The sequence below is a fragment of the Pogoniulus pusillus genome, chromosome 3 (assembly GCF_015220805.1).
Source record: "Pogoniulus pusillus isolate bPogPus1 chromosome 3, bPogPus1.pri, whole genome shotgun sequence".
Taxonomy (NCBI): Eukaryota; Metazoa; Chordata; class Aves; order Piciformes; family Lybiidae; genus Pogoniulus; species Pogoniulus pusillus.
In genome coordinates, this window is record NC_087266.1 from 45,600,813 (window position 1) to 45,627,872 (window position 27,060).

The window sequence follows — 27,060 nt, forward strand, 5'->3', positions numbered from 1 at the left end:
GGAGAAGAGCGCGGATTGAGCCCTCCCGGCTCCCGTCGCCACGCTCACTGCCTCCGCCCCGGCCCGCCCCAGCGGTGCGGCGCGGCGCGGCTACTGGCGAGCAGAGGGGATCGGCGCGGTACGGTGCGGCGGCACTGCCGGGGAAGCGGCGATGTGAGTGCTAGGGGCCGGGAGGGAGCGGGCAGTGGCGGCCACGCTCCGCGCACAGCCCCCTGTCCTGGGGGCCGGGGGCGGGCGGGGACGGCACGCAACGCGGGATGGGGATGCCGGCGGCCGGGCAGGCCCGTCCCCCGTGCCCTCGGGTCATGGGAAGGCCTTAGGGTAGTTAAGCTGAGACTGCCCTAGTTGAGGTTAGCGACCCCCGCCTCGCTGACCGCATTATCTCCTTCTAGTTCGGGTCTCTCTGTTCCTGTCCGTGCGCCCCCGCCTCTCCAAGTTGTTTGTTTCTGCTGCGCTTTAGGCTCCTTATCTCTCCTGGACACGCAGCGAGGGCTGCGGGGCAGTAAAGTAAGTGTCGGCTCTTCCGCACACTCTGCCCCTCAAGCTGCGGCCTGCTTGGCGCCTCTGGTTCTGGGCGAAGCGGTGAAGAAAGCCTCTGTGATCTGCTTTTGCTGGCCATCGCTACCGCTTTTTAAGCGTTTCATTACAAAGAAATTGTATTAATGCATGACTATATTTAAGGGAGTGGGGGGTGGTATCAAATTAGGATATCGGGCCTTTATGAAATGGAAATGTCGTGTCGGTAACGTTTGCTCGTTTCTGTTACTTTGCGAGATACTCTAAAGCCTGTACTAAAAATAAACATAATGATCTTATGTTGATCAGAACATTTTTTGAGGTCTTCGTGTGAGGATGGTTAGGTTGTGTCAGTTTGTCTTGCAAATTGATGCTGCGTACAGCTGTGCTCTTGATTCTAGTTATTGCTAAAATTATACCTGAACAGTTTCCTGACCCAATTTATGTTGCTGGTTTTTTTCTTCTCTTCTAACTCTTATCTTACTCTCCCTGACATAGCCCATATCCTTCTGAAGCATCTACAGCAGCCGACCTCTGCTTTCAGCAGATATCCTGGACTTCAGATGTTTAACTTTTAGAGGATGAGTCAGGCGGCTTGCTTTAGATATTCTGTTTAAGGGAGAAACACATACCCATGGAGTTTAATTTGCTGCTTAGATACCTATGTAGGATGGAAAGAGTGGCGTTTTGGAGGTCAGTCTCCATCTATTGACATGAAGAAACTGGGCAACTCAGTATCTCACTTTTTAGGCAGCTTAAATTAGGGGAGAGTAAGTCCTTTGGAGGTCCGTCCGTGCAGAAGGCTGCCTGCCTGCCCTGATAGTTGTGTGTTGTTAAAAATACTACATTTCAATGTGTATAATTTATAAAAGAGGTCTGGCAAAGCAAACAATCATCAGCACCAATACAGTTCAAACTGAACAGCTTTGGGATACTCTGTTTTCTTTTCAGCTTGTCTTACACAATATTATTTACATGTTGTTCCAAAGGGAAGTAAGTTAGAGTTTACAGAAGGGCTGCAAAAAACATAATCAACTTGAAGGCCAAAAGAATGAATCTCATGAGAGGGCTGTCCTGTTTTATGTGGATGAAAACTCCCAGCTAGTGCTAGTCTGCAAAAGCCCACGTACAGATGTATATTCTGTACCATATCAGAAAGCCACTGAGCTAAGGTTAGGTAGAGGAACAACCCTATGTACTTGGTGTGTCAGGGATGATGTTTTCTTGAGTCTTTAAATACCATTTAAAAATAATTAAGGATGTGTATCAAGAGTTTTAAGGGTAGGATTAGCACACTATGAATGAGTGGAGTTGATATGAATTATTTGAGAGTGGGGGTCATTAGGGCCATGGCACTGGGACCTACTTCACAGTGGCAGAAAATCTTTTCCTTTCTGCCACCTTCCTTGACCATTTTAGCATGGCATTCTTAGGTCTTACCAATCCCAGGGCATTTGAGTTAGACTTAGTTGTTCTAGAATGGCTTCCCATGTGGAAGAGGGTCTATTGTGAAATGTGATATTTAACAGAACTATTACTTTTCTTCAGACATACACAGTATTCCCAGATATAATTTATTGCTGTTTCTGAGTACCGTGTGCTGTTGAGTGACTGTCACAGAGCAGCTGTAATAACTACTCTGAATTAATTTCCTTGTGTAGTCAAGAACTTGTATCTTTATGTTGCTTCACACACCTGTATTCAAGAAGGTGGCACATGCCTAAGCCATTCAGTGCTCAGACTTACAGAAAGCTGTAAGATATTAACTTTGTGCAAAGTCCTGAGATTGTAGACATCACAACCAAAGAAACCTGCTGGATATATGTATGATGTTTTTTACCCCCTACAGGCTTTTATAATTTGGACAGATATGTCTCTGATAGAAAGCCCTCAGCATCCCTGCCAAATTTGAAGTCTGATGTTTTAGAGCATTCAAAGTAAATGCTTCCAGATTTTGTTTACAGAGCCAAATTGGTTTTTTTTTCTCTTGTGTTCAGAATCACCTGAACACTTTTTTTCCTTCTCAATCCCTTTTTAATTTCATCCAGCATGTTGTAGGAACAAAGCCCTCTAGCCCAGTCTGTAAGTAAAGTTTGGGAAAGCTGTTTGGGAAGCTATTTCGCTTCCCTGTGTAAGGCAAATGCTTGCGTCACCTGTTAAAACATTAATAATACTGTAAGTTGTGAGGAGAATCAATCTGGGGGCTCTGGACCCCAGTACTGGTGGATTACTCAGCAAGTTACTTTGTAAATGTTATCCACACAACCTGCCCCCTTTGTGTGTTCTGGAACATGTGGTTTATGTGCTGGAATGCATAACGCAGTCCTTGCACGTAGGAGGTGTGGTTCTCATAGCTAAAGAAGTTAATTATGCAAAATAAAATACCAGAGTTTCAGAGATTTCTGTCTGAGTTTCAGCATTTTCTTTTGAAATGATGCATGTGGCAGGTGCTGTTAAAGCAGAATTGCTGCTTTCCCATCTTCTCACTCCCTCTGAGGTTTTACATTAATTGCAGAAATTTGGAAATGGTTTATGTGTTACTCTGTTTGCACTCTAGAGCTGTTTGCAGCAAGGACTTGGCCATTTCATTGAAGTTTCAGCTTGAGGTTCACTCCCTCTTTTTCCCACCTCCCCATTTAGCCCTCTGAACTGGTGTACATTCTGCCCCTGAATAGTTTGACCAGTAAAAGATGAAAGAAAGTCATTGTTCTTTATAAGATACAAATTTCTCACAAGTTAGTACAGGATTTCCCACTTGAGCTGAAAGTTTGCAGCAGTTTGTTCAGCAGTTGCTCGGTACCCATCTGCACCAGCGTTGCTCTATTCCTTGTGTGCCCAGTAATGGAAAGCCACCATGCTCACTTGCTCAGCCAGCTCTGCAAATTGAGGTTCGAAGCAGACCTTGTCAGAGTCCTTTGCAGTAAAGCTTGCACAGTTCTCTGGGTCCACTTCACCAAGCTCACGTTTGGGAGCCACACCTGGGTAAATGCGTGCAGCGCTGAACCTCAACCTTCTAAACGTGGACAAGCCACACTTGATGCACTCTGATCTGTCTCTTCATTTTAGTGAAAGGAAGAAAGATAGTTGTGATGATGGCTATCTAGTCAACTTTCGGTCCTTAGCAGGTTGGCCCATCTGTAAAGCTGGAAATGAGTCAACCTGAACTTTACTGATGTAATTGCAGGCAGAAGATGAAGAGTCTTAAGAGATCTACTGTTTTGACTGTAATGACTTTTAAAAATAACTGTATTTCTCTTGTCTTGTGCATGATTATTCAATATAACAAACCCGTGTACCACTTTAACAGCATCCACTCTCAGGCTTGTATTTGGCAGACTGTTAATCTGCCATAAAAGAATTACTTCAACATAGTCATCAGTATGGATTAACTTTCTGGTTTGTGGTGGAACCTGTAAAGCATTTGCAGCATCTCAGTGAAGTGGGGTCTGGCATTTGATGCTACATATTTCCAAACACTCCTCTTCGGTTTGCTGTCATTGAAGTACTGTTGATGTTTTGCAGACTACACTGTTAGAATGACAGATGGTACTTGATGGTTATTTCAGATGAACTTGGCTCTTTTTTTGTGTGGTACAAACTCAAGTGGGACATCTTTAAGATAATTATTCATCATATAGTGCTCATACTCAGCAGAATTAGGACCATCATTTATATAATTAACTTTATTAATCATGAAATTCAGGATTTGAGGTTCCCAGGTCTTCAGTGCAGAGTATCATTTGCATTTAGTTTATATATAACTACAGATCACCAGCTTCAATCTTTATCAAAATCAATAGGAAATGAAGACAGAAGGCTTCTGTTTTCAAGACTTGGATTTATATTTAAGCCCCAGGGTACCCTCTGGTTCTCCAATACAATTACATTACATGTAGCAACAGTGGTTTGCAACAGGTGTGATGTCCAGTAGCATTTAAGAAAGCACTTAGTGCAAAATACAGTTGTGAGAATACAGCTTGTCACACTTTGAGGTCTTGACTTGCATCAGTGCAGCTGTACAGTCTGAAAACTATCACACTTGATTGTGTTGAAGAGAAATAGCCAGCTCTGTCTGTTAGGTTATGCTTGGAAATGCACAGATGTTCTTCCATATCCAAAACGTGTAGTGAAGTTTCTTTTACAATTGATATGTTTTCTGTCAGAATTGATCCATTGCCTTAGGAAGGTTAACCCAGCTTTTAGCTGGAAACTCATCTTAAGTGATGTTGAAGGATTGAGAGAGAATTGAGGAACTATAGCTCAAACAGGGAAGAGGGCCTGGAGGTATTTTTGAACTCTACATTTCTCCCTCCCACTCAGATGGATGTTTTTCTAGCCAGTGTTTGATTTCCCAGGCCTTGGCCCTGGTACATTTTGATATATAAATCACTAAAAGCTTTTAATTAACTGTGTGACTAAGTAATCACCCAGTTTCAAAGGACACCATTTAAGCATGAGCAGATTTCTGCTTACATCAAGGCAAGCCTAGCTGCTTCTTTCTGGCTTTCCAGAAAATTGTTTGGAAAGTTGCACATTGCTAACAGAGTGTTGCTTATAGGTTGATGTGTTTTTTGCAGAGCACATCTTTCATATTCATACATCTAAATAATCATAACCTCTTAGTAATTGTATCAACACTGTTAATCTGGTGCTGTCACGAATGAAAGGTTTGGATTTGCTGAATAAAAATGTCAGGAAGCATTTTCTTGTAGCTGTACATTGGTGTTGATATGAAAAGCAAAGACAGGGTTTTTTTGGTTGTGGGTTGTTTTGGGGTTTTTTTACTGATCTTTTCTAACATTTTCAGTGTAATCCTGAATTGGTTTTGTTTTTTCCCCTCATTTTTGGTTTATTTTTTCATTTTAACTTAAGACATAGAAGTCTGTTGCTGGAATGTATTCTGCCGAAGCAAAACAGTGCATCTGTTGCTGCAAATAAAAAGAAATGGAAATGTATTTCTGCACAAACCTCATCTGGCATTAGAAAGCAGGTTTTTTAAAGAAGAAACATCCATTGGAGGAGTTCTTTTGTTGCTAAATGCTTTTATGTACTAAATTCTGAGCTCTGTTTTCCCCTAGTTTCATCACATATACAAAACTTATCTAAATTGCCTGGTTCAGAAATACTCATGTTTTTACACTGAAACATCCAAACAATTTACTGCTGTGTTTGTGACCCCATAGGTCAGAATCTACTTTAGGTTTCCCTGCAGTCATTCATGCAGACTGTGACATTAAATCTGAAGTTTTACACTTATAAACACTTATTGTATGAAGTTTTATGAAAAAAGTCTCACTTTCTGACAGTTATGTATCCAACTGAAGTATCTAGAGCTGCTTCTTTATCTCTGACTTGCTTTTTTTAGTGTGTTTCTGGTTCTTACAGCATCACCTGCATTGTAAAAAAATTACCTTCCTCAAGGGCCAGGAGGGCACAGTGCCAATATTGAGCTGTGCTTGAAGAGGCATAGTCATAGAATAATAGAATCAACCAGGTTGGAAGAGACCTCCAAGGTCATCCAGTCCAACCTAGCACCCAGCCCTAGCCAGTCGATATAGCTACTCTTGCTTGCTCCCCATACTTTGTTTAAGATAAAGAAAAATTCCTAGCACTCAGTCACTGGAAGAAGACTAAGTTTAGTTTCTATAGATAGATAGATAGATAGATAGATATAAATACCCTGTGGCTTTGATTATTGTTTCACATTCTGTATCTGTTCTGTGTTTTTCTCCCCAGGGCTGATTACTGGAAATCTCAGCCAAAAAAATTCTGCGACTACTGCAAGTGCTGGATAGCAGACAACAGACCTGTACGGTGCTCTACCATGCTGTGGCAATGATTTTGGGATATTAGGAATTTGACTTAACCTGCTTTTAACATCACTTCCAATACTAATCTATTGATGCATGCCATTTGCTTTTCAAAAACACCTTTGTATATTGTGTGACAGCCAGATACCTGCGTGGAAGATGATGTGTGCTGTTCTGCATAGCAGTGTAGATAAGAGCTGAGATATCTGACACTGCTTTTTCTAGTTCTTAACATTTGATCTGTTTTGGAGCTTTGCCTGTGCTGTTTATAGCTTTCATATGCAAGGATAAAGCACAATCTGGCATACAGCAGTGGTAGGCCTGGTACAGACAGCGCACTCTAAGGATTTGAAACAGGTTCCTTTGTTTTCACACAGCCCACAGAAACATTACTGGGTTACAGAAAGGTGTTTCTGACTTGCAGATGCCTTTTACAGGCTACTAGACCCATTCTTACTTGAAAAAAAGTTTTGCATTCCTGACTTGATGCCAGGGGTTCTCCGGGAGCTGAGCTTCATCTGGCTTAAAATTAGATACCTGCAGTTTAGAAGGATAAGTGGTCAGTGAAGAGAAATACATGTTAAAGAGGAGGCATTTATAAAGTCTGTCTTTAAATTGGATGAATCAACCCCTGGATGTACATCCTCTGCTCGCTGGTTCATGCAAGAAATTCTGGAGTTAATAGGTCAGGCTTAGGCACCTAACATCTGAACACCTAAGTGAGCTCAGATGTGTTTTGTGAAAACCACATGAGGACTTTAGTACCTTTAGAGCTTCTGCACTCCTTCCAGTTCCTACTGGCTTCTGTCTTTCTGGAAGCTTTTTTTTGCTTGCAGACTGTAGTCCTTAGCTACCCAGCTCTCCCACTTTGCTTTTTCCTCTCTTGCAGATATGTGGACCTGCATACTAGTTAATGGGATATTTGTGGAGCATAGCATAATCTAGCTATGCTAATATTTAGAACGTTAAATAAGCCATATGGTTTTAAAGTTTTCATTAAAATGGAAGGTAAAAAAAACAAAACCAAGGGATGATACTTGCAAGGATAGCATGTCCAAAATTCCTGTTGCTTGTCTAATATATGCTAGGCAGTATTACTTGAAAAAAAATTAAATCTTATAAATACAGATATTTTATTATAGCATTTTGGAGTGTTACTGATTTTTTTTATCATTTCTATGTTGAATGTTTCTCAGTGTTTCTGAGTTTTGCAGCCAGAGTGCTTGTTGTGTTTTCAGAACAGGTTACATTTAAGCTTGTTGACTGAGTTTAGTCTAAGAAAATTTTAACTAACTAAATTCAAATCAATTTAAATTGTATAATGCATAAGTATTTTTCTCTCTCTTTTTCCCCCCTGTTTTGAAGAGCATTGATTTTCACGAAAGAGGAAAAAATCATAAAGAAAATGTGGCAAAAAGAATTAGTGAGGTAACTCAGATCTCTTATTTATGCAACTGCTTCTTTTTAATCTCTTTCGCTTGTTTAACTTATTCTCATGGTTTATCTGTTTTGTTTCAGATTAAAAAGAAAAGCTTGGAAAAAGCAAAAGAAGAAGAAAACATGTCCAAAGAATTTGCAGCAATGGAGGAGGCTGCAATGAAAGCGTATCAAGAGGATTTGAAAAGGCTTGGAATTAAGCCAGGTAGTTCATATAGCTGCCAAAGGAAAGACAGAATTGAAAGAATATTGCATTTAATTATTTTTTTCTTAAATTAGATTTTGGGAATGGGAAAGGAGTGTTTGCTACTTTATAGGGGAAAAAAACCTAGAGAAGTCTGCAAATTGCCAGGAGTGGAAGTTGCTGCACAGAATGTTTTTAGCTGCAGTATCCTCTGTTCCTTGGAACAATCTGTTTTGGAGTAGAAAAATTAAACAATGTGATAAGAAAATTACAAAAAAGGCAGCTGTTGGTGCTTTGAATCATCAGTGTAGCTTCCCTTAGTTATTTAATGTTTCAGTTTTGCTAGTTGGAGACAAAAGTGTCTATTGAGTAAGAGAGGTTGGGTTCCCACTGCTGTCAAACAGTGGAGATGAGAATCTCCTACTCAGCTTGCAGTTCAAAAGTACCTTTGTTCCATCCATGTGAAGACACATTATCTTTTAGAAACATTTGTAGTTTCAAGCTCCTGTAAAAGCTATCTTTTTTGTAACTCTGCTTCTTTTTTTGTTGTTGAGTTAGAGCTCGTTGGTCCTTGCATTTCTTCCCTTTCTCTAACTCATCTTTTGATATTTGGACTGTCTTAGTAGTATGGACTACTCTGTAGTATTGCTACAATGCCAGATTCATGGAATATCCTGTTTTAAGTTTACCTTCTATGTGTGTAATACTTAAGGGTGGAAGTAGTCATAAGAAGAGAATTTCCTATTTGCTGTTGCTGAGAAGTGACTGCTATTTAAGCTCAGGTTATTGCTCTTTCTTTAAAAGGGACTTTTGTTTCCTTTAAGATGAAGTAGGTCCCAGTTCAATGCAGACTAAAGCACAGAGTAACACAGAGGAGGCTAAAGAAAAGAAAGAGAAGAAAGAGAAGAAGGAAAAGAAAGAAAAGAAAAAAAAGACCCCTCAAGACACCTCAGTGCCAGCAAAATCGGAAACAAAGGAATGGGTGCAAGGACTTTCTCCTGAAGGCTATACCTATTACTACAACACAAGAACAGGAGGTAAAAACTAGTGAGGAGCAAATGCAGATAAGCTATTGGATATAAGCAGGAAAAGACTACATGCATTCCTTGACTCTTCTGCTCCCTCAGTAGTAAGATGATAATTAAAATATTAACCATTTGCATGGCATTTCTGGTCTTTAACATTCCATACACTGTTTGTTAATAATGGAAGAATGCACTAGTTTCAGAGTTTCTGGAAATGTTTAGCCTTTCACAGGTTAAGTATGCAAAGATAGCTATATCCTTCCCAAAGAAGCTTTATGACCATGAGTGTGAAATAAATTAGTAAATGAGAGCAGTTATGGATTGCTATCTGATTGTTTTAAAAGCTGTATCTGACTGACTGCCTTTGGTTAAAGGGCTCTTTGTTACAATCTACTCCCAAGTGTAAAAGGAACCCTCTTTTATGATTAAGGAGAATATAATAAAATCTTTCTTAGAAATTTAAGGATTGACATTAATATTTACTGTATTTAATTTCCAAAAGGGTAAATATCTTCTGTGTTCAGTCTCTTCTTGCTTATGCTACCATTTAAAAAAGAAAGCCCATCTTTTTTAATACAAAAATTTCCAGTATCAGCCCTAGTTGTAGCAGAGCCTGGGACACTATCATAACTACCAACTGCAGTCATGATTCTTTAGTTTATTGTTCATACCATAGTTTGATCAAGGGTTATTTATATTCCCATATAAATATATTCCTAAGTTGTGCCTATATTACTTCTTTACCTGTGTGCACACATTTATATTCCTATATAAATATATTTATATTCCTAAGTTGTGCCTATATTACTTCTTTGTCTGTGTGCACACATTTATATTTCTATATAAATATATTTATATTCCTAAGTTGTGCCTATATTACTTCTTTATCTGTGTGCACACATTTATATTCCTATATAAATATATTTATATTCCTAAGTTGTGCCTATATTACTTCTTTGTCTGTGTGCACACATCAAAGTCATACCCTTTGGGCTTTTTTTTATTCTCATGATAACTAAACAGGATTGAATGATAGGTGAAATTTGTTTTTTTGTTTTTTAAGAATCACAGTGGGAGAAACCTAAAGACTTCCAAGGCAACTCTCCAAACTCACAAACGGTAATCAAATACTCTTATTCATACTTTTTTTTCCATCCTTGTAAACAATCACCAAAAATAAGCTAAGCAATTTACAAGTCTTCTGATTGTGAAAGATAAGTTGCTTGCTCTTAGTAAACTTAGGAAAATGTAATTGTGGATATACAGAGTGGTTTAGGACATACTTGAAAGAGCAATTGTAATGGTGGCTGATCTTACACATTTGAAATAGTTAAGAGTCCTTTACCTCAGGGAAGTATTGTGATTGTATTATCAGATGGTTTTTGTTTGTTTTTAGATGTCTGTATTTTCATAGAATCAACCAGTTTGGAAGAGATCTCCAAGATCATCCACTCCAACCTATCTCCCAGCCCTATCCACTCAACTAGACCATGGCACTAAGTGCCTCAGCCAGGCTTTTCTTGAACACCTCCAGGGATGGTGTCTCCACCACCTCCCTGGGCAGCCCATTCCAATGGGAAATCACTCTCTCTGTGAAGAACTTCCTCCTAACATCCAGTGTTTGCTTTAGGATACAGTTATATGGTCATTTGTCTCTTTCCTGGTTTTCTTACAGTCTTAGAATATATCTTGCAAGCAACCTTTTAGTTTATTACTTTCCTTTTTCTCAGGCACAGAACTATGCATAAAGACAGAAAGATTTAATTGTATTATTACAAGCTTTCCCCTCATACTTACCACTCCAGGATTTTTGCACTTCACAACATGAACAGGATTTTTACAACACTCATGTGAAGTGCTACTAAGTTTCCCCTTTTGAAGATAGATATCTTCTGTACAGTATGATTTATGTTAGACATCAAAATAGCCTGGGGTTTCCAGAGTGCTTGACGTTCTGCAGCTCTATACTGTTGCATCTCAGGAGATAACCTATGCTTGGTACTGATTTGCTTCCAGTCAGAGGAGGAAATAGTTATAATTGTGTGTATTTTTGGGAAGTTGAATCAATTCACAAAGTGTGCATGAAGTCTTGTCTGTGTTTCACCTCTTGTTGATGCCATGTTTTATCTAAAAAATAACAGGCTTTCTCCATGCACTGTTCATTCCCAAGAGACTGCACACTTCATGTCAAAGCTACCCATCACACACCACTCTGGCTTTCTGATTCCTTTATCCTGTGGTTTTGAACAACTTCCTAACCAGCACTTGGGCTTTATCTTTTTGGTTATTGTAAAGCCATGCCCTATTTATAAATCAGTCCTACTATAGTCTTCCAATGAAAGAAGTGGTCTTGTGACTAATCTTCTGTGGTACTTGATGAATATTTGCCCTGCCAATGCAGTAGTTCAGGGGAGTGAAAAGATCAGAGTTTAGGTTAGAGCTTTGTAGGCTTCTTTTCTTGGCATCAGCTCCCTGGGTAATGGGAAAAATGCCAATGCAAGGAGAGCAGATGGGAGGAGAGAAAGAGCTCCCTTCTTGGCAACAGTTTGAAGTTAGCTCATCTCAGCTATATCACAAACACACACCTTCAGCCTTGGCTATCTCTCTAATGCCACATGGCTGTATTTTCTATTCCTCCCTCACCCTTGTCTTGAGTTATTTTTGCTATTGCTACAAACATGCGTTTGATTGCTCTCTTATTTAGTCTGACCTAAAGATATTTGGAACATTCCAGATCAACAAGAACTCAGTGCTCAGAAATTAAAGGATGTGCTTGCAATATGTAGTACAAGTGAGATTTCAAGACCCTCCTGGTTTTACACCAGATTATTTTGCTGGCCAGACTTTGTAAGAGATGGAGAGAGCAGAGAAATTATAAGGCATGTTGGTCTTCAACTTCACAGTATCACAGTATCGTCAAGGTTGGAAGAGACCTCACAGATCATCAAGTCCAACCCTTTACCACAGAGCTCAAGGCTAGACCATGGCACCAAGTGCCATGTCCAATCCTGCCTTGAACAGCCCCAGGGACGGTGACTCCACCACCTCCCCAGGCAGCCCATCCAGTTAGGTTGACATTCTGCTTGTTAGCATTTATGTAGTAGGATGCTCAGTGTGCCTACTGTCACATAGCTGCTGAAAACCTCTAAGAAGCAGATCTGAAACACTTGGGATCTATCTAACAAAAAAGATAGGTTGTATTTAAGACTGTTTTTGTTGTCCTCTCTACTTACATCAAATTTCCCCATTGCTGCTTTTGTTGAAAGTAGCACACAAACTTTTGAGAACAAAACCTTGAGGAAACTTGCTCACTGAACCTTTCTTGCCTTTGCCTGCTCTGAACCTGGCAGCACAGTTTTTTCCTGTTTAAGGTGGGAGCAAGAGCTTAAACTCCTGTTTTCACTGTGTTTGGTTTATAAAAAACAAAACAAAGCAACCAACAAAGTTCTAGCAGAATATTAAGCAAATATATAGGTGTGTGTGTGCAAAAGCCTCTATAGGTGTCTGCATCTGTGTGCATGCACTTATAGGTACTTATTAAAGCAACAATAATGTATGTTGAAGCTGCATAGATATTCTGCCTAATACAGTGGATCAGGCAGTGTTAGTACTTAAGGAGCAGTGAAGTAGTTGTGTGGATAAGTGTTGACAAAAGTCAGATCCTTAAGAAGGTGCTAAGTCATGCATAATGACTGATTATCCAGCTGTGGCTGATTTGGCATAACATGTTTAATTACACATCCACAAAGACATTCTGCCACATCACATGTGTTTATTAATCAGCAGGGGAAAACAGTGCATTGTTGGAATTGGTGCTTTAATTGAGAAGTATAATAACTTTGTTTCTGCAGAGTTTGATTCTTGAGCTGTTTTCGGTGAAGATGAATTTTGAGATACATTTTAGAAGGTTTTGGTTGGTTGTTTATGTTCTGTTTGTGATCATATTTGTTGTTGTTTGTTTTCTGTAGCCCTCACAAAATCCTGAGCATTCCAGAGAAGTTCTTTTTTGTTGGTCTGTACTAAAGACAATGATGACACAAACAGGAAATTACAACCTCGGGGGTGAATACTTTGGGAAATAAAAAAGCATGTAAAATAATAGTCTGTATAATAACCTGAACTGTGTGACAGCACTTTTTGTACTGCCTCATACCCATTATTCACTGTTTGGAACAAAATCATGTATGTGTATTTGCAATATTTTAAGTTAAGCAATTCAATCTTACTTGAGTCAAAGGGAGTACTTTATAAACAACTTCAGGAATTCAAGCTTTAAAACAGTAGAGTTAATCACAGACTCAGAAGTTGAATAGTCTTATAAGTGATGCTTTGATTGATCCTTAAAACATTTTTAATTAGCTTCTCTATCTTTTTCTTAGGGAGCAGAGTGGGTAGAAGGTGCCACTGAAGATGGTCATACCTACTACTATAACACACAGACAGGAGGTAAGGAGTTTTCCAGTTAAGCTCTGTTTCAGAAGGAAGGGTTTTCAGAGAAGCATTTTGTTTCACCAATAACTGCCTCTTAGGGCATTACTAGGTTTTGTATTTTTTTAAGCTGCTACCTCAGTTGAAATACATTTCTTTGCTTAAGTCAGTGCTGGGTTTATAGCTGTATTGTCAGTGTGTATGCATTTGTGCTTCACAGCCCTTTTCAGACATTCAACTTAAAACTCTAAACTAGGGCTTCTTCCTTTCTATGTATAGTTTCAAAAACAAAAAGAGGCAGGATTTTCTTTTGACAAGTGTGTAGGACTGAATGAGGATCTCCTAAACTTTCCCTCTTGCTGACAGAGCATTTATAAGAGTCCAGAATTTTACCTCCTACTTATTTTCCCCATTTTTTCCCCTACATGGGGAACTTTTTGATAAATATCTTTCCTGATCTGAATCATTTGAAGGTCAGTGGTGTCTTTCTGGCAAGCAAGTGATTTTATGCTGGCTGTGAATGTTCCTTCTGCTATTGGATATCAAGTGGTCCTCCTAATGATGCCAAGACTAGGAAAAAAGCCCAAAAGTTTTCAGTTTTCAGTCATGCCATTGCCCTGCCCAAGTGATTTTCAATTTCTTCTAAAAGGGAATGGATATGCTAGTTTGAAGCTAGCTAGAATGTTTTGGTGAGAAGAAGTAGATTACAGGCTGTGGAAGGAAAACAATGGTGATGTCTACCTCCCTCATAGGCTTGCTGAGATGTATAGGAACAAGAAATAAAAAACATAGATAACCACTCTCACTGGGGCTGCTGGCTGAGCTGCATCTTACTCTCTAACCTCACCCTCCATTGTGGACTAATCCACTTTGCTTCCTAACCCCCTGGCCAAACCTCCATTCTTTCTAACTATGTTTATTAAAACAAAGGCAAATTCTGTGCTGTATTTTTGTTTAAGGCAGCACTGCTTCTGAAAGGTAGTGTTGTCAATGCAATAACAGACCAGAATAAGAAACTATTTGAAATAATGGGGACAGAGTGGCTGGAGAGCACCCAGGAAGAAAGGGACCTGGGGGGTACTGGTAGATAGTAGCTGAAGATGACCCAGCAGTGTGCCTAGGTGGCCAAGAGAGCCAATGGCATCCTGGCCTGGATCAGGAACAGTGTGGCCAGTAGGACAAGGGAGGTTATTCTGCCCCTGTACTCAGCACTGGGCAGGCCACACCTTGAGTGCTGTGTCCAGTTCTGGGCCACTCAATTCAAGAGAGATGTTGAGGTGCTGGAGCATGTCCAGAGAAGGGCAACAAAGCTGGTGAGGGGCCTGGAACACAAATCCTATGAGGAGAGGCTGAAGGAGCTGGGGGTGTGCAGTCTGGAGAAGAGGAGGCTCAGGGGGGACCTCGTTGCTGTCTACAACTACCTGAAGGGAGGTTGTAGCCAGGTGGGGTTGGTCTCTTCTCCCAGGCAACCAGCAATAGAACAAGGGGACACAGTCTCAAGTTGTGCTGCAGGAGGTCTAGGCTGGATGTTAGGAGGAAGTTGTTGTCAGAGAGAGTGATTGGCATTGGAATGGGCTGCCCAGGGAGGTGGTGGAGTCACCGTGCCTGGAGATGATGAAGAAAAGCCTGGATGAGGCATTTAGTGCCATGGTCTGGTTGAGTGGCTAGAGCTGGGTGCTAGGTTGGACTGGCTGATCTTGGAGTTCTCTTCCAACCTGGTTGACTCTATGATTCTATGTGGTTGTTTACATATCTTGGACAGTGTCCACATGGGAGAAACCAGATGGTTTTGTTTCATCTTCAAATGAGAAGAGTCAACGTCACTCATCTGAATCAGACTCAGAAGGTAGTGAAAACGAAGCACAGAGTTCAGAAACAAATTTCAAGGTGAGTTTTAAGACTTATTTTATGTTCAGTAATAATTTTCTAGAATGAGGCAATTAATCTTCTATTCCTTGGCATAGGCTGTACTTAGTGCAATGAGGTTTTAACCATGTGACTGAAAGTAAAAGTTTGCACCTGTTTGCATAGTAAAATGAATTTTTATTCAATTATTTGGCCCATTAGTGGCACTGTTCCAGAACAGAAAGCATTGATCCTTCCTTCAACCAACCAGGAGTAGGTTGAATTCTGCAAGAAATGTGATGTGCTCTGAGAAAGGTCACTGTCATCTCTCTGATATAATCCATTGGATTTCCATGTGAGGTACATGGTTTGGATTTTCATGTGAAGATGACTTCAAACCTTCATTGGTAAATGTGGCTGCTGAGAGACCTTCAGGAAATGCTTTTGAGTGAAGACAGCATGGTTGTAGTTGAGCTCTGTGGTAAAGGGTTGGACTTGATGATCTGTGAGGTCTCTTCCAACCCTGATGATACTGTGATACTGTGTGAAACACATTGGCAGCACATAGCACAACATCTGTACCAGTTGTATTTTATTTTCTCTTCATATTTAAAACATAAAGAGTGTGGTTATAGCTCTGCTTGGGTCAGGTGGGTTTTAGGGAACTGGTAATTCAGAACAGGCAGAGATAGCTTAACTGTTTATTTACAGGCAGGAATTAATTGTAAAACAAGTATTTTTCTATCACTGTGCATCATTATAAACTGCTACCTGGAATCAGCTGTAAAGTGTGTGTATCTTAAGTTCATATTAGCTACTCTTTGCTAACTTCAGACTTGATAGGTGGGATTTTTCCAGCCTTGACTTTTTATTATATTGAAGATTTATTTATTTTCCAACTCTGTGTGTGATGAAAACTCAAGGATTAAAAATTAAGAGATTTTATGACAATATGAGTTTATATTGTTTTAAGTTACTCTTGGTTGAAAAGTGTGAATAGTAAATAAAAGATGTAAAATAAAGCTACATTGTGTTTTTATTTAGGCATTTTTGCTTAAGGTGGGTTTTTTCCTCTTTAGAGGAAAGGAGATAATGGTGAAGGATCAGAGGAAAGCAAAAAATCTACCAAAGCTAAAAGGTTAAGTCCTTATGGGAAATGGCGAGAAGTAAAGGCAGAAGGAACTGCTGATAAAGAGGAGACTACATCAGCTTCTCCAGAAACCTCCAGTGATGCACCTAATGAGAGCAAGCCTCTTGGAAAATGGAAAGCAATTGGTGAAACAGAAGAAGAACCACCATGGTGAGTATCTTTTTACCATAGTTATTTGCAGAATATTTGTTTTCAAGAGCCGAAGCTCTTTCTTCTGAACTCTGTCAGAATTAGCACAGTGGTGACTGAAAATGTAGCTCAGATACAATCCTTTCCACAGTGATTATTTGAAGTAATAGCTTTCCATGGCAGATAATAGTGGTGTTTTGATTCTAGTGTAGAAGTTCACCATGAGTACAAAGTAAGTTAAAGTGATTTCAAGACTCATTATGATTCATCATATTTCTCAGAGGTCAAGTATTGACTGTTTTAATGCAATTACTCTAAACTTAAGTTCCTTAACATAGTTTCCTTCAAGAAGCTGGTTCAGCTGCCTGAGAAGCTCCAGTGGCTCATTTTTAAACTGATTTCAGCTTTGGATACCAGCACAGGTCGCTTTCTCAGGGCCTCCAGCTTTCATGCTAAATTCTGTTTCTTTTTTTATTAGCTGAGCTAACTCTGCCTGGAGTTTAGGATCTCTCTTGACCTTCTACAATGACTAACAACTTTATCTCGATTGTACTGCTTCCAGTTCCTTCCCTGTGGGATTGGTAGTTGTGAACATTAATGAATATGTTTTTTTTTAGACTTCTGTTTTAGGTTCCTAGCAGTTTCTGATTTAGTTGAGTTACTGCCACAAGCAGTGGACTTTTCCTTGCTTTGTGATGGTGTGCTAACTAACTGTCCACTTGAGGGACACAGCCTGAAAGACACCTCATATTTTTTGTCTTACTTTCAACCAGTACTTCAGTAAAAGACTTCTGATTCAACTTCTTTTCTCGTTAGCTAATTTCCTTCATATCAAAAAATGTAAAACAAAACAAAACCAAAGTCCACTACAGTCTTTTCTGTGACCACTATGGGTAAGTCCTAGAGACCCTTAAATGTAGTGGAAGACTCTGTAATGATCATAGAATCAACCAGGTTGGAAGAGACCTCCAAGATCATCCAGTCCAACCTAGCACCCAGCTCTAGCCAGTCATCTAGACTGTGGCACTAAATGCCTCATCCAGTCTTCTCTTTAACACCTCAAGGGATGGTGCCTCCACCACCTCCCTGGGCAGTCTATTCCAATGCCAATCACTCTCTCTGTCAAGAACTTTATGGAGATGAAAGACAAAACAGATCATCTAGTTATGCCAATTTTAAATCTGGAAGCTGTTTCTCTCTCCCATGTCCAACTGATGTACTGCAGGTATTTTCATGACATGCATCTCATCAGGGGGTTTGGTGTGTGTTGTTCTGCTGCATAACGCCTGAGGTGGCTCGGATTCATTTCTGAAGCATGCTAATTCTTGTTGTAAGGCCCTCTCAGAGTCTAGAGAAATTAGATTGCAGAGAATGAGAACACTTTTTTTCCATCATACTCACTGTGTTCTCCAGCACTATAGTTCTAAAGTATCAGCAGATAGAATTTTGCCACTGTTCAAACTAAATTAAGCAGTGATGTGCTTAATTAAGAGATCATAATGTTCACATAACATCTCCTGCATTGGAGCAGCTAACCACTCCTTGACTTCAGAGCTGATTTTTTTTGTTGTCATGTTTTTGGCTAGCTCTGTCCAACAAAAAACACTCTCAGCTCCTGAACTTTGCATACCAGTCTGTCCTTTAATACACAGGCTTCAGACACAGATGTAAATAAGACAAATGCAGTTGTTTATCATTTACTTTAAACTGAGACTAGGAATAGCACTGACCACTTTCAGGAGGCTTACATTTTCAGAGTGCTGCAATAGTCATCTTTTCTTGACTTGCAACCATTCTTGTGGCTCCTGTTTGGGTGCTCGAGCTGATCCATGTCTTCTTTGAAGCACAGGATCTGAAACTAGGTGTAGTACATGAGCTTACATCAGACTCACACTCAGTAGTACTACCGAAAGATCTCTTGTATGCATTGGCCAGGAACACAAAGTGTATCTCTTTGCAGCAACTCTGTGCTGCTGTGATTCTGGGTGGAGCTCTGAATCACAATTTTCTGTGAACACTTTGCTGTTCTCCATCATATAAACATATGATATGGAGGTGTCCAAGAAAAGACTGGATGAGGCACTTAGCGCCATGATCTAGTTGATTGGTTGGACTGGATGATCTTGGAGGTCTCTTCCAACCTGGTTGATTCTATGACACAGGTTATTTTTGTACAGCACAGTGTTTTGCTGCTGACCTTTTAAAACCAATTGGTCTTTTTTGGAGGGTGTCTTTGATTACATAGCAAGAAGAAGTTCTTCTCCATGAGGTTGATGAGGCACTGAAATAGGTTGCCCAGAGAAGCTGTGAAGGCTGCACCCCTGGAAGTGTTCAAAGCCAGACTGAATGAGGCTTCAAGCAACCTGGTGTAGTAGGAGGTCCATTGCATGCCCATGGTAGGGGGGGTTGGGACAATATTTAATGTCCCTTCCAAACAAAACTTATGATTCTATGATCTGTTCAGAGTAGTGTCAGCAATAGAACAAGGGGACACAGTCTCAAGTTGTACCGGGGGAAGTCTAGGCTGGATGTTAGGAGGAAGTTGTTGGCAGAGAGAGTGATTGGCATTGGAATGGGCTGCCCAGGGAGGTGGTGGAGTCACCATCCCTGGAGGTGATGAAGAAAAGCCTGGCTGAGGCACTTAGTGCCATGGTCTAGTTGATTGGACAGGGCTGGGTGCTAGGTTGGAGTGGCTGATCTTGGAGGTCTCTTCCAACCTGGTTGATTCTATGATTCTATGTTGTTTTCTCCAAGTGGTTTAACCCTTTTATGTTTTTCTCTGCCAGTGAAAGTGTGGACCTGGAGCTTCCTAGTACAGAGAGTGACACTCTGCCACCTCCAGTGCTAGATATTCCAGAAGAAGAAACAGTGATCTTTAAGGAGAAGACTGTCAGCTCCCTTGGAGACCTGACTGAAGGGGTGCCAACATTTAAAAAGCGGAAATTTGAAAACGGAAAATCCAGAAACTTAAGACCAAGACTAAGTGATCAGTAACACCTCCAAAAACTCCTTTTAGGTTCTGTCTAAGCTAGAGTGAATCAGACATTCAATATTTTAAACAGGCTTTTATAGAGAAAATATTGACTAGAAATTAAGGATTTGTAGGTATTAAAAATAAGTAAGTTGTAATATTTTTTTATTTTGATGTGGTTGGGTTTTTGGAATGGAAGTTTGTGTTGTGTCACTCATGCAGTATTGTAAATATGTTTAATTTTTTATCTATGCCATCCATCTACGTTTGATTTGCTGTGTCTATACTGTTTTAAGTACACTGCATAAGGTCTTTCCCTAAGCTTCATTTGCTGTGTCTATACTGTTTTAAGTACACTGCATAAGGTCTTTCCCTAAGCTTCATTTGCTGTGTCTATACTGTTTTAAGTACACTGCATAAGGTCTTTCCCTAAGCTTCATTTGCTGTGTCTATACTGTTTTAAGTACACTGCATAAGGTCTTTCCCTAAGCTTCATTTGCTCTGTCTATACTGTTGTAAGTACACTGCATAAAGTCTTTGACTGGATTTGATTTGCTGTGTCTATACTGTTTTAAGTACACTGCATAAGGCTTTTGACTAAGTTTGATTTGCTCTGTCTATATTATTGCAAATACATTGCATAAGGTCTTTCCCTAAGCTTCATTTGCTGTGTCTATACTGTTTTAAGTACACTGCATAAGGCTTTTGACTAAGCTTCATTTGCTGCCTATACTGTTTTAAGTACACTGCATAAGGCTTTTGACTAAGCTTGATTTGCTGTGTCTATACTGTTTTAAGTACACTGCATAAGGCTTTTGACTAAGCTTGATTTGCTGTGTCTATACTGTTGTTAAGTACACTGCATAAAGTCTTTGACTGAATTTGATTTGCTCTGTCTATACTGTTTTAAGTACACTGCATAAGGCTTTTGACTAAGCTTCATTTGCTGTGTCTATCCTGTTGTAAGTACACTGCATAAGGCTTTTGACTAAGTTTGATTTGCTCTGTCTATACTGTTTTAAGTACACTGCATAAGGCTTTTGACTAAGTTTGATTTGCTCTGTCTATACTGTTTTAAGTACACTGCATAAGGTCTTTGACTGAATTTGATTTGCTGTGTCTATACTGTTGTAAGTACACTGCATAAGGCTTTTGACTAAGCTTCATTTGCTGTGTCTATCCTGTTGTAAGTACACTGCATAAGGTCTTTGACTGAATTTGATTTGCTGTGTCTATACTGTTGTAAGTACACTGCATAAGCTTTTGACTAAGCTTGATTTGCTCTGTCTATCCTGTTGTAAGTACACTGCATAAGGCTTTTGACTAAGTTTGATTTGCTGTGTCTATACTGTTTTAAGTACACTGCATAAGGCTTTTGACTAAGCTTGATTTGCTGTGTCTATCCTGTTGTCAGTACACTGCATAAGGTCTTTGACTAAGCTTGATTTGCTCTGTCTATACTGTTGTAAGTACACTGCATAAGGTTTTTTACTCCTTTTCTAAGTATGCAAGAAAGCAGTAAGCCTTAATCTGGTAAAAAAAAAAAAGTTGCAGATGTTTTATTTTTACAGATGAAATGGATCAGAGGCACACACTGTAGAGTAAAATCATTCCTTGAGATTGTTTATGTGGAGTAGTTTCCCAACTAATGAGTAAAAATACTGTGCTTACTAACCTATGGCTAATCACTTGCAAAAGGGTAGGTGGTGAGACTGCCAACATTTCAAACAGATGATTTGAAAGCTGTTTTTAGAGGAGTTAGTCACAACGGTGCCACTCATCCCAATTGACAGTCTGAGAAATTATTTCTGTACTTGTATGACAAATGTATTAAACCTCTGCAGAGGATTTAAACCTGGTGAAGTTTAGCTTTAATGATAGCAACAGAGCCAGCCCTGTTGGAATAGGTATTTTCGTGGTGTCTTCCTACTTTGCTTTACTGTTGTCTCTGATTGCATTTTTTTCTCACTTTACACATCAGGGTCTCTTCTTACGGTCTTGTTTTCTTCTTGTCTCTTTTGATGTAAAGAACCAGGGTTATTTCCCTGATATTTCACGACCAAAGACCTGGCCCTGCTGCAGCATACATCACCCTTTTTGAGGTTGATCAGTTTTGTCTGCTGATGTATTGTGTCGTTGGCAAGTGTTTGCTAAACTGAGAGGGGCTAAATCCATTGAAGCTCCATTGTTCTAAGAACAAAAGATGGCCAAGCAGAGCTGATGGCAGTATTGTCCAAGATGGCTTGGACGTTTTCTTAAGGATTGTAAGTTTGATTTCTTCACACAGTGGATAGGTCTACATTTAGCATCATCAAGATTTGTCGGCTGTGCAAGAATCTAGCTACGCTGATTGCTTCTCACAGTATCAAACAGTAGACCACAGCAGTTCAAATTATTAAGCCAACAAAAAACACATCTCTTGTTCCTAAAGCTGTGTTTTGTTCAGGAGATACTCAGTCAAAAGCAGAGGATGCAGCTTAAAGAGTTGTCAGTCCAGCTACAGCGAAATAGAGTTTGTAACTGCTGAGCCTGAACTGCATTGAGAAAACAACTCTCAGTCTGCCAGAGCAGCAGAGAAAGGAGTGCAAGACAGAGACTCCTGTTTATCATGGATTACAAAGGAAGCTGCAGCCCTTTTTTGTGTTCTGTGACATTTTCTGTGTATAGGCTCGAGTTAAGCATCACATTTAATCCCACATGTTTCCCTGACTTTATCAGACTCTTTTTTCTGATGTCTTGAGAACATTGGAAGCTTCCTGTAGTACCTAGCCTTAGATGGTCACTTAGAAATGCAGAATGGAGGCTGGATGCTCTCACAGTCATAGATGCAGGAATATACAGCATAGTCCACATCAAAGACCACATCTGCAAGGCTAGCACAGTCAGGTGTCTTTAAAGCCGATTTTGGGTTTACTCTTCCTTGAATGCTACACCAGCAGGTAGGAACCTGCTTTAACTTGCAGCCTCTCTGTGTCTGTGACCAATTTACACTAATTGCCTCACAATTTACACAAGTGTTTGCCCTTCTGCTAAGGAGCTTTTTTCCCCTCTCCAAACCACCACGTCTTTTTGGATTCACATAGAGCATCCCTGTGTGACAAAACCTTCAGTGCTCCAGCAGCACTTATCTTCATGCATTCACAGAATGTTAGAGGTTGGAAGGAACCTCCAGAGATCATTCCAGACAGAGTTTGCCTAGAGTCTGTGTTCAAGGAAGATTAAGGCCACGTGTGATGTCACTAATACTTCCTTAGCATATTGCAAGTAACTCTTGATGCATCCCTAAACCACGTTTGCCTTTCACATGACTGCATCGTGCTGTCTGCTGTGGGTGCCCTGTGATTTACCATTACAAGCAGCTCTTTCTACTCCTTTGGCATTGCCAACTGCCGAGTTAACAGCTGACCCCTTCCTTTCAAGCACAGTTGGTTTTTTTTTCCCCTGCAAATCAGTTTTGTAGTGCTGTGCTCCTCCTGCTTCTCTGTCCCTCCAAGCCTGAAGTACATGCATTTGTGTGTGATCTCTCTGAAATGATTTTGTTGTTTGTTAGTACAATTCTGTACAGTAGTATAGAGGTTTTGTAGGCTCCACTATGGTGATTATCCTCTGAGGACAAGATCTTTCTGCTTTTTAGTGAGGTTCCCCAAATAGTAGCATCTTTCCTTAGAAGTATTTGGTCACATCAGAGCGGTCAGCTCATTTTAAGATAGCTGTAAATAAGTTGCTCAAGCAGATGTTTAAAAACATCTGAACATAGAAGTGTTCAAAACTTACTTCTTTGAGGAGCTGCTGTTAGTTGTAACTTGAGCCAAAGGTCTTTGTCAAGGTCTGGGTTAAACAGACAAACCGAAGTGCTAGGAAAAATGACTTAACACTCCTTTTGTTCACTGCTAGTTGCACTTGCTTTAAGCTGATGTGACCTCTGAAGGCTGCAGTTCACCAAGACATGCAGCACTTCGCTCCCCACTACCTCTGAAAGTCAGTTTGGGAAGAGACTGCTTTATTCTTTATCCTTAAGGATGAACTATAATAAGGGCCAATTGGATCAAATTTGAGACATCCAAGACACTGTTTAATTTTGCACTGTGCTGTCATTCAATTTCCCTATAGCATATCTAAACTAAATGTGTTCTCTTCTGTACAAAAATACTGCCTCCTGGGAGATTTAAGGCAGACACTGCTTTTCTAGGACATTTGTTCTGCACAGACCTTTCTCCCTTCTGTGCTGTCTTCCTGTAAAATCTTCTACCTTTGGAATTTGCCATAGGAGTCCTGTAGGTATTACTCATCAGTTAATCCTTTCTTGGGCTACACTGGCTTTTGACAGAGGAATGTTGCTTTTGCTGTTTCAGAAGAGCAGTGTTTCCAAGAGAAGAGTCTTTTGTTTTCTGACTAATCCATTTTCCATCATGCAGCATGTTTTTATCTGCTTGCCTGCTTTTAGTGCAAGCTCCTTGACTGAGAACTACATCTGTGGCTTTGTAGGCTGCCATGGACATGATTAGCAATATAGTAAGGAGGGGGAAATCATTGCAGTTTCTGGTGATGGTTTCTTCTGGGTGGTTTTAAGCAAGTTCACTGCTCTGTATTTTTCTTTCCTTGTCTCATCTTTCACCAGTCTGCTCTGCTTAGAAAACCATCTTTGCAGTACAGGATGCTTACCTTTGGGGGCTGTGTTTTTACAGTAGGGCCTGCCTCGAGTTTGATGCTTTTAGAAGCCAATGTACTGCACATACTAATAAAGAAAATGATTTTGCTGGGCATCTGTTATGCCAGGAGGTGTTCAGAGACTTGCTCAAGGACACAGGTTATAGGACAATCCTTGCATCTATTTAGGCTAAACTAGATATTAACCCTTCACCTGGGAGCTTGCAGATTGAAATCCAGACTCTCCTAATAGGGTGAAGCTTGCCTTTTGTTTGACCCTAGTAGACAAAACCTGTGCTGCAGCATCATCCAGTTCCCAGTGTTCAGCTTTTGAAGGTGTAAGGGCTGATTTGAGTTAAATTCACTAACCTGTGCATGTATAAAAACATTTCTCCCTTCCCTGCCCTGTAAAAAAGACACAATTTTATTGCAGGATTTGGCATCTCAGAAAAGGAGTAAAAAACTCTTTTGTGCTGCTTGGTTTCCTGATTTGCCTTTTCTTGGTACTTTTCATATTGCCATCTTCCTCAAAGTGTCTTCCTGCAGTATTCCTACATATGCAAAGCTCCCTGTCACTGTTGTGCCGCCTTTCTGGCGTCCACTGTCACCTTACCTGCTGCTCTGCTGAGACCATTAGAAAGCTTCACGTTGGCTAACGTAGGCCACCCTGTCTCCAGCTTCCAGCTTATGCCAAGTGCTTCTGCTGCCTGTTTGCATCATGCTCTGAAAAAGTACAACCCTACCCACTTCCAAACAACACACAAGCTATTCCAAGACTGCTTCCACGTGCTCTTTTGATTTCTTTAGGGAGATTTCATTCCATTCCTCCTACGAGGTTTGCAGTCCTTGAATCTTCATGCTAGTTGATAGAAAAATCTGTCTGTACACCTTCTGCTACCTGCTGTGGAAGCCCTTTAGTTCTGGATTGTCAGCTGTACCTCTCCAGTCTCTCTTGTATCTACCTCTTAAGTCCTCTTACCTTCTACCTGCTCAGATATTTAACTTAAAAACTGTGTTAACTGTTTGTGTGATTAACGACTTTAGCTGTGTGAAGAAAAGCCTGGCTAAAGCACTCAGTGCCATGGTCTAGATGACTGGACAGGGCTGGGTGCTAGGTTGGACTGGATGATCTTGGAGGTCTCTTCCAACCTGCTTGATTCTGTGATATATCTTGAATAAAAGTTCTGTACAAAGCAAGTGTGGCAAACAGTAATCTGAAGAAGGCTAAGTTTGCCCTAGAGGATTCCCAAAGTGTTGTCAGCAAATGCAGGTTTGATTTCACTTGTGAAGTAACAAGAGGCTATGTTAAAACCCAGCAAGACAGTGTTATTACAGACCGTGGGCTGAAGCCAGTGGATTTTAATGTCTTGCTTAAGTGAAGATAACAGTGACAAACAGTGGGTGATTGAAAGGCGCTTGGTTTAGTTTAGAAGCATTGTCTGCAAAGTTAAAACAGCTGGTTTCTTTTTAACAGCTTCTCAGTTGCAATTACAAACCATTGCAAGCTCTTCAAGTGGAGTTTGTATGAAAACACTGAATAAAGCTTTCATTTGAACAGTCTGTATTACCTTTGTTCATCCCTTCAAGGGGTTTAGGACAACCTGCTTGATTTGTGGATGCATGTTCTTAAAAATAGGAGCTAGGGTAAATGAAAACACAAACACATGTAAATATGGAAATGCTTCTTGAAAGGAATACATTTGTTTTGTGGTCACCAATGCAGTGTCTGGATGGCTCATTGAGCACTGGAAATCATTTTATTCTGTGCATCAGTTAAAACTAACAATTTTAGCACAGGTCATTTGTTACTCCTGAAACTCTGCTCAGGAGTTCAGGTAAGGTTTGTTGTAGTTACTATTTCTCAACGCTCAGAAGAGAGCTGAATCTATAAACCTGCTGATGATAGCAGATTGTGATTCAATAGTCTTTGTATTTGCAGAGGAATGATGCACAATGCCCCAAGAGCTAAAGACAGGCAGCTTTAAATGGTGGGGAATGCAGGGCCATTATTTCATAAAATCACTGACAAAAGCTTTTTGTCATCGTGCTCTTTTGCCAACTTCTTTTTACAGAAAGCAGCAAACCAATGCAGCTGTACTAAGCAGATACAAGAAAATAAAGTACAATGCAGGCAAAGAGGCCTGCCAGACTGAAATGTATTTTGTCACTAACAGCATTTGGCTCTTTTCTTCCTGCAGCTTTCTCCTTCAAGTGAATAATTCATTTGTAATTCCAGGATTTCTAAGATGTTCCCCTGTATGTTCTGTTGATGATTAAAGAAATGAAGGCAATAAATAAGAAGGCTGTTCTATTGTGGAGTGTAAGCACCTATCTTTCCAGCTACAACACTGCATCCATGTGTGAAGTCTCTGTTAGGCACACTGCTGATCACGAGGGGAAGCTAGGCAGGCAGGGGTGGTCCTATATATTGTTGGTTGTAAGACCAGCTGACAGTGAAAGAGGAAGCTGCAGGAGAAGGCTGTTTCTACCAGAAGAGCCTACTCTTGCTCTGCTTTCCCAGTTCATGCCTGTTCACACACCATGAACTGCGCAGGGGTGAGAACGTGAGCCCAAATCCTGCAGAAGCTGAGTGCACTCTGTAGCTACTTAGGTTGCCCTGAAGGACAGACAGACATGCACTCCCAAAGACATCAAGGCAGAAACTGAATTCCAGAGCTACCCAAATTGCTCAAATGCATCTACTCTATGAACTCATTTTTCCTGCCAAGAAGCAGAGAGCTGCTTGTTATCACTGCTGGAGTCCTTCCAGAATCGCATCAACTTAAGCTGAAACTGTAACACATACTTCTACATGCCACTGCAGCATGTGGTCCAGACCCACCCTAGTCTGACCTAAGAAAGCTGACAGGCTTTTACAGTTCTTGCCCCCTTTCACTCCAAAAGACAAAGCAGCATAA

The 27,060-nt window shown here is 40.3% G+C and overlaps 2 protein-coding genes across 2 annotated transcripts in view; one reads left to right on the forward strand and one right to left on the reverse strand.

The window, feature by feature from the left end:
- The window catches only part of ELF1 (E74 like ETS transcription factor 1), a 108,967-nt gene extending 108,469 nt beyond the window's left edge, over nucleotides 1-498 (reverse strand). The window contains exon 1 of the mRNA XM_064174616.1: nucleotides 375-498. The gene's annotated coding sequence lies outside the window, so the exon portion shown is untranslated. The remainder of the gene's footprint in view (nucleotides 1-374) is intronic.
- Nucleotides 70-26,453, forward strand: WBP4 (WW domain binding protein 4). The gene is made up of 10 exons (XM_064174697.1): nucleotides 70-153; nucleotides 6,253-6,325; nucleotides 7,692-7,754; nucleotides 7,845-7,968; nucleotides 8,772-8,984; nucleotides 10,036-10,091; nucleotides 13,352-13,418; nucleotides 15,163-15,287; nucleotides 16,325-16,545; nucleotides 19,311-26,453. Coding segments are annotated over exons 1-10 (1,152 nt in total). The 5' UTR covers nucleotides 70-151; the 3' UTR covers nucleotides 19,519-26,453.
- Nucleotides 26,454-27,060: the final 607 nt, after the last annotated feature.